Here is a 13514-nt window from a genome sequence, read left to right as displayed (position 1 = left end):
GGGATAGTCAGACCACTAGCAGATGGAGCGATTGCATGTCAGAGCAGCAGCATCTCTGGTCAGTGTGTTGGCCTTGAAGTCTTGGTTCCCTCCTGCCTACTGATAGCAAGAGGTGCTGTATTTATACAGTCCATGTGCATGTGTTAGCCATTGTTCAGTATGAAGATGACGTTGGGAATTAAGGGCCATATGTATAAAAGTTTGGTTTTGCGATTCTCAAATAGTCATTTTTTCGGAATCGCTATTTGAGAATAGCAAAACGCTATGTATGTAGGATTTGCAAAAAATTTTGCGAATCCTACATATTCCTTAATTGTGAATTGCAAATTGCAATTCGCAATTAAGGAATACCTCCCCATTCATTCCTATGGGCCTAGAGGCCCTTAGGAATGAATGGGGAAGACAGTCTCAATTTGCGATTCTCAATTAGAGAATCACAAATTGAGAATGCAATTTCAAGGGTGCCAGAGTGTTAAAAGGACACCCTGTTGCATCCCTGAAATGTGCATGTGTGCACGTGTGGCACACATACATGCCCTGGGTGCAGGCATGAGCATCACATAGCACTTTGAAAAATGCAAAAAAGTTACAAATGGGGGTGGGGTCGCACACTACTCACACACCGGCGGTGTTGCCCCTAAGGACTCTGGTCAATGTAGTAAAGTGTTCGCGATGCATCATCTTTCGATCTTCTGCTATCTTCGCTGTCTTCGCCATCCCTGAAAAATGCAAAAAAGTGCATTTTTCAGAGTAATCGCAAATTACCACCAACTTGAAGTTGGTGGTAATTTGTGATTCCTTAAGCCCAAATTGCACTTTTTCTGTGCCTCTTACATTGCATTTAAGGAATCGCAAAATTTGTGATTCCTTAAATGCAATCGCAAAACAAGGAATCGCAAATTTTGCGATTCCTTATTTTGCGAGGCAGTTTTACCTTAATACAGCCCACTTAGCTAAATTGCGATCGCAATTTTGAATGATACATATGGCCCTAAACCTTGTGCGTCGATGGGAGAGGTAAAGTATACCCCCTGGAGAGTGTACTCATAAATTATTCATATGTGCTAAGGAAGACGTGTTAGCAATATCGATAGGGAAAAACCCACAATCCCCATTGAACTAGGTGAAAGGTTTAGTCCATAAAAGGCTGCAGTCCTTATGAGGCGTTATGTCCCTATAAGGCATTCTGTCCTTATTTGGAGTTATGTCCTTATAAGGCTCGTTCATATGAAATGATGGGGAGCTGATGCAGGGAAAGTGTACGATGCTCCCTGGACCTATATTAGGGTACCAATATGAAATATAACAGCATTTTGCCTGTTGCTTACTACTGACTTTGTGGTTTGCAACTCCCATTTTCTGGAGTTCTATTTGCCTCCTTAATTTGTTTTAGGCTGTCCAGTTTGAGTGTGTCCCTTCCATGGAGTAAAGCCTTTTCTCACTACCTCTCCTTGGATTCTTCCATGAGTGCTCCTTTCTGTAAACAGGCCTGTAAATCTTGTTCTTATCCTGTCACATTTGCTGTGCATTCAAAGACAGAGGTCAAATGTCAGGCTCTGCCTTCCAAGGGAGCTATGATTTTACTGTTCATTATCTGACTTCAAAATGAGAGGATTTATCTGACAATCTTGCTACATTTTGGGGGTAGGAAACAAAATTTAAATGAACTGCAAGTTTTTTAGAATATATCCGAATTTGGAAAGCACAAATGAATCACGTTTTTGTCATCCTCGGGGGAATGTTTAATCCCACTGGTGGAACTGGAAGAATTTTCTATTTCCGCATTACTCTGGTAACACAGAAATACCAATAAATTCTGTTGTTCCATCTGCGGAATTAGTCTGCAGTAAACTGAGTTTCTAAAGAGGGATTGAAGACGGAGTAGTCCCTCTATGATTAATAAAAATCACTGCAGGACTGCTTACTCTTCCAGCCCTGTTTAAAATCACTGCACCTCAGTGCATACCCCTCAGTGCCCTTTCATACTCTGCAGTGATGACTGCATACTATGTAAGGATGCCAATGGTTGTGCACTGAAACCACTGCATACCACTCAGCGGCGGTGGAGACCTTGCAAATTCTGTAGTAATCACTGGAGGGTATGTGAGGGTACCCCTGGGATACTTGACAGTGCTATTTTCTTAGCTCAAAATGCATCCTTACATCCATTTTTGGATGCAAGGGTGCATTTTGTGCTAAGATAATAGTGCCCAATGCCCACTCCCGCTGTTGTGCAATTCCGCAGAATCTCGCAGAAGTTTAATGTAATTCCATGGAATTCAGGCAGAAACAAATTCTGTCAATTCTGCCCACCTCTAGTTTTTTTGTTAGTTCTGAAGTATGTTGTGCGCTATATAGTTTTATCAGTAAAACTGTCTGTGCAAATGTAATGGTGAATTCAATTGAAAATGTCTGTAATGGCAGTGTGCTATCAGAGCATGCATACTCCAATGTACGCCACTCCACTCTACTCTGCACCACTACACATCACTGTACTCTACTCTGCACCACTCCACTTTACACCACTCCTCGCCACAGTCGTCTACGCCACTGTACTCTACTCCACTCTGCACCACTCTATTCTACGTCAATTCACTAAGCCTGAGCGCTGCTTCCTTTCTGCCATTCGAGTCAATTTTTTACTCGGGCGGCAGCTTTCTCAACGCGAACAGACGGTTTCTCAACGCGAGCAGTCACGAGCATACATGACCACTCGCAATGAGGAATCCGACCACTCGCATTGAGAAATCTTGCCAAGAGGTTGATTTTCCACACTCGCATTCGCCAACCTTGACGTTGAAGATCACGAATGAGGAAAAATCTCGCCAGAAGGTCGATTTGCCTCGCTCGCCAACCTGATGTTGGTGAGCGAGGAAAAAAAACAGCTCCATGGAGCAGATTTTTGGGAACTCCGCGAGCTCCGTGTAACGAGGAGTGCGGAAAACTTTGCAAACTCCGCAAGCGGTGCAGAGTTTGCCGCCCAGACTTACAATTCACTCTGTGCCTCTCTACTCTGTACCACTCTACTTTTTGCCCGTGCACTCTACACCACTGCTCTCTTCGCTGCTGCACTATGCACCACTCCAGTCGAGGCCACTCCACTCTACTCTGCACAACTCCACTCCACTCTACGCTACTCCATTCCACTCTATGCCAGTCTGCAACACTGCACTCTATGCCACTCTACTCTGCACCACTGAATTCTTCTGATGCTGCATTGTATGCCGCTGCACTCCACGCCTTTGCACTCTACGCCACTATACTCTGCAATACAATGCTAATGCACTCTACACCAGTCCATGCTACTCTTTTCTATGCCACTATAGTCTACTCTACTCTGCACCACTCTACTCAGCGCCACTGCACTCTACGCCATTCTATTCAACACCACTCTACTCAACACAAACCTACTCTACGCCTCTGCACTCGATACCAATGTACTCTATGCCACTCTACACTACTACACTCTATGACAATCTACTCTGCAACAGTGCACCCTACACCACTCCACTTTGCATTACAGCATTCTATGCCAATGCACACTACTCCACTGCACTCTGTATCACTCCATGCCAATGCACTTTATGGCACTATACTCTGCATAACTCTACCCCACTCTGTTCTGCACCACTCTATGCCTCTGCACTCTATGCCACTCTACTCTGCACACTGCACTCTTCGGTAATGCACTCTTCACCACTCCACTCTGCACTACTGCAGTCTTCGCCACTACACTTTACTATGCAACACTCTAATCTATGCCACTGCATTGTAAGTTGCTGAATTCTATGCCACTGCACCCTACGTCACTATACCCTGCAATGCTCTACGCCAATGTACTCTTTACCATTCCACTCTTCTCCACGGCACTCCACTGTATGCCACTATACTGTATGCCACTGTACATGACTCCACTCAATGCCACTCCAATACACAACACTATATGCCATTCAACTCTGCAACACTCCATGCCACTGTTCTCTAAACCACTACCATTTGCCCTTGCTGCACAGCAGCCATGCTGGTGTACAACATGGCTAAAACACATTGACAAAGCAATAGCTTTTGCATAGGCGAGACCTATTGGCTTTGCTATTGCTTGTTATAGTTCTATCTGGAACTTGCTTCAAAATTAGAACTACAGAAATGACATGTTTATGAATTTGTATGTGGGATATGATGACTGTATCTGGTATTTGGCTGAGCTCCTGGCATATTATAACTACATGTTATATCACAGCTACACGCTGGCACACCATGGCAGTACTTCTCACTAGCTCAAAAATTACAGGATTTCACTTTCTGTAATGCCATTGAGCAGTCAAAGGGTGAGTGATATCACTTCGGCTAGCTTTGGCCCTTTAGTGACCGATGACCATTCCGAATGTATATGGAATCATGGTCACAGTAGAAAAAATTCTGCATCGTTTGCAGTGCGTGTTTCTAATGATGTCATAACATGACATGTGTATGGGATTGTTCTTCAATACTTGTGGAGTTATTCAGGGAAACATGCTGTCATAGATTCAGAATTGAAATAAAAATGTCTTGCAACTTGAGGCTTACGGCAAGTATGTAGGTCAAGGGGGATGGGTAGAACAGTTTAGAGGTAGTGCCTGATTTCTTTAACCAAATGTGCTTTAAAATGATTGGTTGGAAATCAAGATGTCTACTTCACTTCTTCTTGCTGAAACATTAATGAAATATTAATTTTCAAAGAGGAATCAACATACAGTAGAGATATCACCAAAGACATCTTGCCAATCCCTACATCAGCGTTCAGTCTTTGCATATGGTTAGCACAGAAAGGTGTCCTTATCCAGCATCTTAGTACTGCTAATTGATTCTGAACCTGTAATATCAAAACATATGCATTTCCAGTACATTAGATCAGCGTTAGACATTTGAAAACCAGAATCCAAAGATAGGAGCAAACCAACCTCCACTGGAGGACAGGGGGAACACTGCTGGGTTCTGGACCGAGTCCTGGGTATGGTGGAGTAGGAGGCATCCAGATAATTTCTGCAGAAGGAAGTAACACCAATGACCATTGCATTCATCCCATTTCTATTGCTCTCATTGCTATCTTCCAAACATAAGAAATCAGGTACCGATTTACAAAAGTATACTTAGAGCTGAAGTCTTAAGTGTAGACCTGAAGTCTAAGTGTAGACCTGAAGTCTAAGTTTGGACCCGAAGTCTAAGTTTAGACCTGAAGTCTAAGTTTAGACCTAAGGTCTAAGTTTAGACCTGAAGTCTAAGTTTAGACCCGAAGTCTAAGTTTAGACCTAAGGTCTAAGTTTAGACCTGAAGTCTAAGTTTAGACCCGAAGTCTAAGTTTGGACCCGAAGTCTAAGTTTAGACCTGAAGTCTAAGTTTGGACCCGAAGTCTAAGTTTAGATCTAAGGTCTAAGTTTAGACCTGAAGTCTAAGTTTAGACTTTAGATTTGCGTAGAATTCAGGTCTAAACTTAGGCTTCAGGTCTAAAGTTAGAATTTAGGTCTAAGTTTAACTTTGTGAGTCGGGCTCTCAGTGTCCACAGTGTTGATGCCAGCACCTGTATCATCCATGCTTCTCTCTGTCACTGTTATTGCGAATATCCACAGAGTGGGTAGACACATTTACTATCAGAAGCCAAACATTGCCCAGAGGCATCCACTATGAAGTATCCTCTGTCACCAACTGTGCCACCATAAACATATATTACAATGGCCCATGAAAGCTCACTCTGCCAACATCAATTCTCCTGGTAGCTCCCTTGACATCATAACTACACAGACACAGTCATCATTTGTATCTAGTCTTGTGTTTACTATCACATGTGCTTCCTATCTCCAGGCCTTTTGAAACTGCCCTGAGCATCATTTTGGATTAATGTACTGGCTGTCTATTATTTTTTCTTTTGCAACAATTCCAGTAAGTGAATCTGTTGAAGTGTATCAACATGAAAAGCTAAAAGTCTCCCTAAACATTTTGGACAGCATTAATATGGGCATCCAAATGACACTCCACAGTTCTTCTGTGTATGTTGGTTGTAAATAGGTCCTGGGATTTCAACCCAGTGGGCCCGATTCACAAAAGTAATCTGAGAGAAAATCCTAACTTTACGACTTTCGGTATTCACAAAGGGCATTTAGGAGTAATAATGTTAGGATTCCTAACTTTACTACTCCAAAATGCCTTTTGTGAACACCGAAAGTCGTAAAGTTAGGATTTTGTCTCAGATTACTTTTGTGAATCGGGCCCTGCGTTTTTTTCGGTGGTTCTTTTTGGTGCAACCAGAACACAATCTGTGCCATGACTTTCTGTGCTCAGTATTGTTTTGCTTAGATCCTATAACTGTGCAAACTGTTCGTGACTTCCAAAACGTCACCAGGCAAAAATGCATTTTAGAATAACATCTGTACTAAAATGAATGCACTGTTGTCCAACAAAAGGACTGTCGAAGAAATGTAAACAACCGACGTGAAGCCTGGAGAAAACGGCAAAACACAGGAATACGCAGCAAACAACAGGAGGTGGATCTCAGATACAGGAAGGTCTCATTCTTCAAGGATATAAAATGTATTAGAGGATTCGATAAATATATGGAATAAAAGGAAGCACAGAGAAGTGGGGTGGTTCAGATGGTGGCCTGCTAGAGCTGTAATATCGTGTAATGGTGAATACACATTTGAAATTAAATGAATTTGTACTTGTAAAGCGCACTTATACCCCAACCGGGGTGTACTGGTACTGTACGCATACTGCTGTGGAACCCTTCCTGGCTTTTCCCTGTGAAATGTCCACTCCTGGGCACCCCCAAGGTGAAGCCAGTCATCCCAGTGCTGGTGTGGAGATTAAGCAAGCTATTGCCCAGAGTTGCAGAGTGGGACCCATAGGCACCGAGGAAAGAATTATCAGGTCTGAGGAAATTGAGCACAAGACCTGCTGAGGCGGGAATTGAACCCTGGTCCCGGGCCAGACCTCTGCATCAGGGTCTGCCGCTCTAACCATTGAAATTTATGGAGTTAACCAGCATGCCACTTATTACACTTGGAATGTTACCTATCACACAGCTCAATTATGCAGTAATGTAAAAATGATTCACACACCAATAATGGGGCTGCACATACCAGCTCCAATTTGGATGACATGAGGTAGCAGCGCACCCCCTGCAACTGCAATGAGGTATGCAACTCTTAAGATGTGGTACTCAGTTGTATAATATATACCACCACTGCAGCTGTAATGCCGTTATCCTTTGCAATGCATTATGCATGATCTGTTCCTCTTCAAGTGCATCCCATGATAACAGTTGCATGCAACATGTTTCATATTACAAAGGTGCCTGTCAATTGCCGCGCTTACAATTCCCTGATTGATTGATTGGTCTCTGCTGCATGTATGCAACATGTAGTACGATCGTTACACTATCAGTAAGTGTCTTATTGTCAGTTGAAACAACAACTCTACCCCACAACTGATCTACTCCCCTGTAGGTGCAACAAGCAGCAAATGCCACACAAGCTACCTTGGGCACTGCCAGGGACAGTGATTAATCATGTAGTGATGTTATTGCAGGAGAGGTCCACAAAATCACCCCAAGAGCAAACATGTAGGCAGGAGCATCAGGTCGCAGAACAACATCAGCATCCTTGCCAGATATCGAGGGATGCATTCCTTGAGTGTTGGCATCAGCTAAATGTCCACAGAGATAGAATAACATATCATTGACTTCAATAACAGCATCACACATTGTCAGAATCAAACAGTCACTGTTGTTGACGATGACCTGGCATACCTCTATGTTGATATGCAAGTTATCTAAAATATCATGTAAGCATCGAATAAGGTAGTAGCCTAGCAGCAAAGCAGGAACTGATTTACAGACTCTTTCTGCATTGAATTGTAAACGTGAAGTCAGAGTTTTCTTCCAAAAATGCCAGTAATGTCAGGAAAGCAGTGCCAAGGCATAATATGTATAGGAAATGATGACACAGGCCATAACACTATGTAAAACAGTGATTTCCTGTTAGGTGTTGCCAGTTCACATTTCTATTGATAACATTGTTTCTCAATATTTTTTATATTTTGGTATTTTTACAGTTAATTTGAGGAGAACATGTTCTGCTTTAAATAATAGACTCTGTATAAGTCTCTGTGATATTGCCAGATACATACATTTATATATAGGTGCGGGCTTCAGCTTCACTTTGTCAGAGGTCACAAATCATACTTAATTCTTGAGGCACAATGTTCACCAGTATATGTTTTGAGCTGTTAGGCTGTTTTGAAGTTTCAGTGTTTGATTTTAGACTCGCAAGTATATAACATTTATGTGATTTGTGTTTTCTTATCCTTGTAAGCCTCACTTGTATTGTCATCTGTGTGCGTACCACCATCATCCTGATGTTGCAAGTCACTTTCTGGGAAGTCATCATTCATTTTGTACTTCTGGACTTTTTGAAGCAACATACCACAATCATGTCAAATATTATTTCAGGCCCGTACAAAAGTCTACCACTCGAGAGGTCTAAATATATGAATCTTCACTTCAAAATGCCAAAAATACCTTATTATGGTGCAGTACACTTTAAATATGGCCAGGATATTTTGGTAGTTTGTCTAAGTATGAGCATTTCGGTAATACTGGGGAGTACCAAAGATGCTGGTCCAGTGCTGAGCGCAATAATGCTTCTCCTGTCACTATCTTTATGCAAGGGCTGTGCCGGTATCTACAGCCTAAGGGCCTTATTTATGAAAAGTGTTGCATCGATGCATGAAAACAGCGATGCAACACTTTTCATAGCGCCATCCTTGCGACACCATGGATGCGCCGTATCTAACGTATGGCGCTCCATGTCGCAAGGATTTACGGATATGTCTGTGTTCATGACGTATCTGTATACTCAAAACTGGCGCATTGGTCCTGGAGTGTGTCTGAAAACAGATGCAAGTCCAGCAATGTGTCTTTTCACATGGGGCAAGCCACATGTGAATAGCATTGCATCATTCCTTACGCCTTCTTGAAGAAGACGTAAGGATCTGAGGCAGTGATGCTCTAAAAGTGTCGCAGTGAAATCTCATAGATTTCACTGCATCACTTCTACGTGGCTTTCCTGCGTCGGAACACCCCCCCTGCATACATTTTACTTTACGCAGGTATAATGTAGCGCAAGGGTTTACAAAATGACGCATCTGCCTAGATGTGCCACTTTGTAAATATGGCGCAGTGTGGCGCATTTTATACGCTGCCGCATCACAAAAAGTGAAGCAACAGTGGCATAAAGGTCTCATAAATGAAGCCCTAAGGGCCTCATTTATGAAAACTGTTGCATCGGTGCCGTAAAACAGCGATGCAACACTTTTCAGTGTGCTCCACTTGCGACACCATGGATGTGCTGTATTTATTGTACGGTGCTCCATGTCACATGGATTGACAGATACGTCAGGAATCCTGATGTATCTGTCAGTGCAAAAATAGCGCATTGCTGGAGTGTGTCTGGAAACAGATGCAACTCCAGCAATGTGTCATTTCAAATGGGTGCAACCCCCATGTCAAAAGGCCTGCGTCACCCCTTTCGCCTGCTTCAAGAAGGCATAAGGATTTGACGCAGTGAGGCCGTAGACGTGTCATTGTGAAATCTCTTAGATTACACTGCAACACCTCTACGAGCCTTTTCTGTGCTGGAATGCCCAACCTGCATACATGATACCTGTCGCAGGTATAATGTAGCGCAGGGGTTTACAAAGTGACACATCTGCCTAGATGCATCACATTGTATGGCGCAGGGTGGCGTATTTATTACGCTGACACAGCATCACAAAAAGTGACGCAATCGTGGGGTAAGGGCCTCAAAAAAAAGGCCCACAGTGTCTGCACAGCCTAGAGCAGCTGCAGTGTGGTATGGGATGCAAGTGGGCATGGTGTTTGCTCGAGATGCTGGGCTACGTTGAAGTGCTCATTTCTACATGTGACTATATATATATCTGCTCAACCATTTAAAGGCAAAGCAAAGTCGCTAGACTAAATCTCATTCCATTGGCTGAATAGGGCTGATCCAAAGCCCTCTTCGTACATTTTTCTGGAGTTAAAGGCATGAGCTGTAGCAAATTTTGAGGTTTCTCTATGCCAGACCTAAATATATCAGTCCGGAAATGCATTATTTTGTAAATTCACTGATATCTACTTTAAAAAAAAAAAACTATAATGCGCCAGTAATTTCATCCTCTAATACACGTTGATGTGGAAGGAGTCAGTGAACGGCTGATGACTTGACAACGAGATCTTTTAACAACCTTCAAATGTTGGTACAAGGACCTTATGTAAAAGCCTGTTTAGCTGCAGTCAATGGCAAAGGAACAAGGTGTGGAGATTTTAACCGAGCTTCTAAAGGTGAGGTCAGTCCCTGTGCAAGTCTGTGAATGTTTGAATAACCCCTTGCTAATGTCAAGCTAGGGATATATAACCTCAGCCTTATTTTAGGGAACATTCCATTTGCCAAATTCATGATTGGGCACTTTGTTGGGATGGGCTGCAGGGGACATGACATCACAGCCACTTTGATCCTGCTGCAGGCTTGCCTTCTTCGACCCATCCTTAGGTTTTGTTGTTTTCTGCACTGTGAGCTGTCTTACTCGTGAACAATTCCACATTCTCATCAACCTTTGTTTAATTGTTAGAGGTAAATCAGGATTGTTTAAACGTGTCTGTTTTGTTCTGTCCATTGCATGAACATAATTGCAATTGTTTGTTCTTCCTGGGTTTTCCCCTCTTTTATGGCATGCTCCCTTGTGAATCTTGAGGGGGTGTTTGTTCCAACCTATCCTTATCTGGGTCACATTATAAGAGGGTCTGATTATTTTCTTTTACATTCTTTTCAAAGTAGAAGCCAGGCCCTGCAGCCACGCCTCTGCTGCACACAGCTAAAGACCATGGGCCTCATTTATGAGAAATGATGCATCGCTGCATGAAAGCAGTGATGCGTCACTTCTCAGTGCGCACTCCTTGCGACATACCTGATGCGTCATATTTACTGTACGACGCATCATGTAGCAAGGAGTTACAGATACGTCATTATTTCTGACGTATCTGTATGGCGCAAAAGTGACGCATTGCTGGAGTGTGTCACAATAGTGACGCAACTCCAGCAATGCATTCTTTCACATGGGGCAAGCTCCATGTGAATGGGCCTGCGTCAGTCTTACACCTGCTGTGAGACAGGCGTAAGATTTTGACGCAACGGTATACTAGAAGTGACGCAGTGAAAACTCAAAGATTTCACTGCGTCACTTCTATGATGCTTTTTGTGGGGGAACTCCCCCCTGCATACATAATGTAGCGCAGGAGTTTACAAAGTGACGCATCTGCTTAGATGCGGCACTTTGTAAATAGTGCGCAACATGAGGCAGGTTTTACCCCGCTGATGCGTCATAAAAAGTGACGCATTGGAAGTGCAAAACTGACGCAAGGCCTCATAAATGAGGCCCCATGAGCTGTGGTGGATCTCCGTCAGCAGAGTGTTGACTAGCACTAAGGACTGCCAACGTTTACACAGCTGAAGGATGGTTGGCATAGGGCCTTCAGAAAACTATGCTATGCACTAAGTGTAGTGAATGTTGACCATTCCAATTCACTGTAAATCGCTGAAGGCCATGGACAGCGGGATTGGTCATTCTCTGAGGTTTATACACAGGGTGCTCTTGGATGTGGTATATAACCAAAACATCCAAAAAATATGTGAAAAGCAAAATCTGTAGGTGAATTTATGGTTGACTTTCAGTATAACACCTCAATGTATGTTTAATTAGAACATTGGAGTGTTGGGAGCTCCATTGAAAATAATGGAGTGCTCTGGGCTTATAATGGCTGGTATAAGCCTGGAGCGCCAACATTCCAATGTTTCTTTGTTCACAGCTCTGGCTGTGAACAAAGGCTTCAGGGAGCCTGAGGGGCGCTCCAATAAGGCTTTTTTCTTTTTTGTTAGAACATTCTGCCCTCTAGTGGCAGAATGTTCTAATAGCCTTATAGCCCTTCGTAGCTGGGCTATACCGGCTATTAAAGTCCCTCTCCATTGTTAAAGGCCTGAGCCGAAGAGGGCCTTTAATAGCCGGTATAGCCCTCTACGGCGGGCTATAAGGTTTTAATAAACATCAAACTATCACCTAAAGAACACAGGTAAAGTGCAGGCCTGGTTATGAATTAAAACTGAAAATCCGCAGAAATTCACAAGATATGATTAACAAAACAATCCATAACTCGCACAACAGCCAAGCAAACCATAACTCTAAAACCAAATGCAATGCTTATGACCTCACAATGTTTATAGCAATCAACCAAAACACCTAAAAGTACAATGAAATTAAACAAAAGCACATATTCAAGCCAATTAATGAGATTACATTCATAGTTGTCTCTGCTCAATGTGATAAGTGATATCATTTGCAAGATGCAAAACTAATTATGATGGGTGATGTAGTGCTTGTTGCATGCAATATGCAGTGTCTGTTATATCAGCACATTAGTTAGTGACATACCTGGGTTGTGCAGGTTGGACGGTGAATTGTGTTGACTCCCAACTTCAGTAGACTCGCTGTTAAATATTAACATGCATATGTTAGTAAAGGTAGCTAAATAACACAAAACTATGCATTAACCACAATGTAGGAAGAAAACATACGGCCTTGCTGGTTCATCGACCATCACTTCATAACTTGCTTTTACAAGAGGCTGGATATTCTATGGGCAATTAAATATAAGAAAAATCTTACGTTAACCCAGTAATTGACAAGCTATTGGAGGAATGTTGTTTATTAGGGCTTGCATTTTGCCATGCAAATATAGAATATAGAAATATAGAATCTTCTTTTTTTGTTTTGCAGTTCATTCTGAAGTAGCTTATTATAAGACTATGCGTTGTTAAGCATTTCTATAGCATTATTTGAACTTATTCATTTAATTACTATTTCAGTGTGAAATGATGAATGGCATACACATTTCTGCTATAAGGTAGTCATGTATAAATCCGAACGAGGGTAGTTTCGGGGGGGATTACATAGACAGCCCCTCCTGTTAATAGAGCGCATCCACAACACCAGCACCAGTGACACTCTAAATCTAACTCACCTCAAATAATCTGTTATTTCTGCCAAAAGGTTTTAAGTGTAGGATTAGCACAGTGTTATCCATGCCGGCCTAGAAAAGCGACAAAACCTTTTGCCATTTTTGCAGCAAAGACTTTAAGCATAGGATTAACTAGTGCTATTGACACCAAACTGAACAAGCATTTGCAATGCAATAGGTCTCGAATTTGCGAGAGTTTGAGCTATTTCCATTGTAAATGACACTGCCTTTTATGCATGTGTTGGTTTTCAAAATAGATAAATAAAAGGCATTGTCATTTGCAATGCCAACAGCTTAAACTCTCGCAAATGTGAGACCTATTGCATTGCAAATGCTTGTTTTAGATATAATCATGGAATGAGGTCAAATTAACTAGAAAACTGGAAGTTTCCCGCAGAGAATCAAACTT

General features: G+C 42.4%; 1 protein-coding gene across 3 annotated transcripts in view; it reads right to left on the bottom strand.

Annotated features, from left to right (window-relative positions):
- Positions 1–13514, bottom strand: part of LOC144782352 (protein SSUH2 homolog) — a 274648-nt gene that overhangs the window by 247368 nt on the left and 13766 nt on the right. For all 3 annotated transcript variants that reach the window (XM_078661670.1, XM_078661668.1, XM_078661669.1), the window contains exons 2-3: positions 12520–12575; positions 4941–5022 (exon numbers count right to left, since the gene is read on the bottom strand). In XM_078661670.1, the coding sequence (XP_078517796.1) occupies positions 4941–5022; positions 12520–12575 (138 nt within the window). The remainder of the gene's footprint in view (positions 1–4940; positions 5023–12519; positions 12576–13514) is intronic.

This window comes from Lissotriton helveticus, chromosome 9, assembly GCF_964261635.1.
Source record: "Lissotriton helveticus chromosome 9, aLisHel1.1, whole genome shotgun sequence".
Classification (NCBI taxonomy): domain Eukaryota; kingdom Metazoa; phylum Chordata; class Amphibia; order Caudata; family Salamandridae; genus Lissotriton; species Lissotriton helveticus.
Note: the sequence above shows the minus strand (reverse complement) of the source record. Positions and strands in the feature narration are given on the sequence as shown.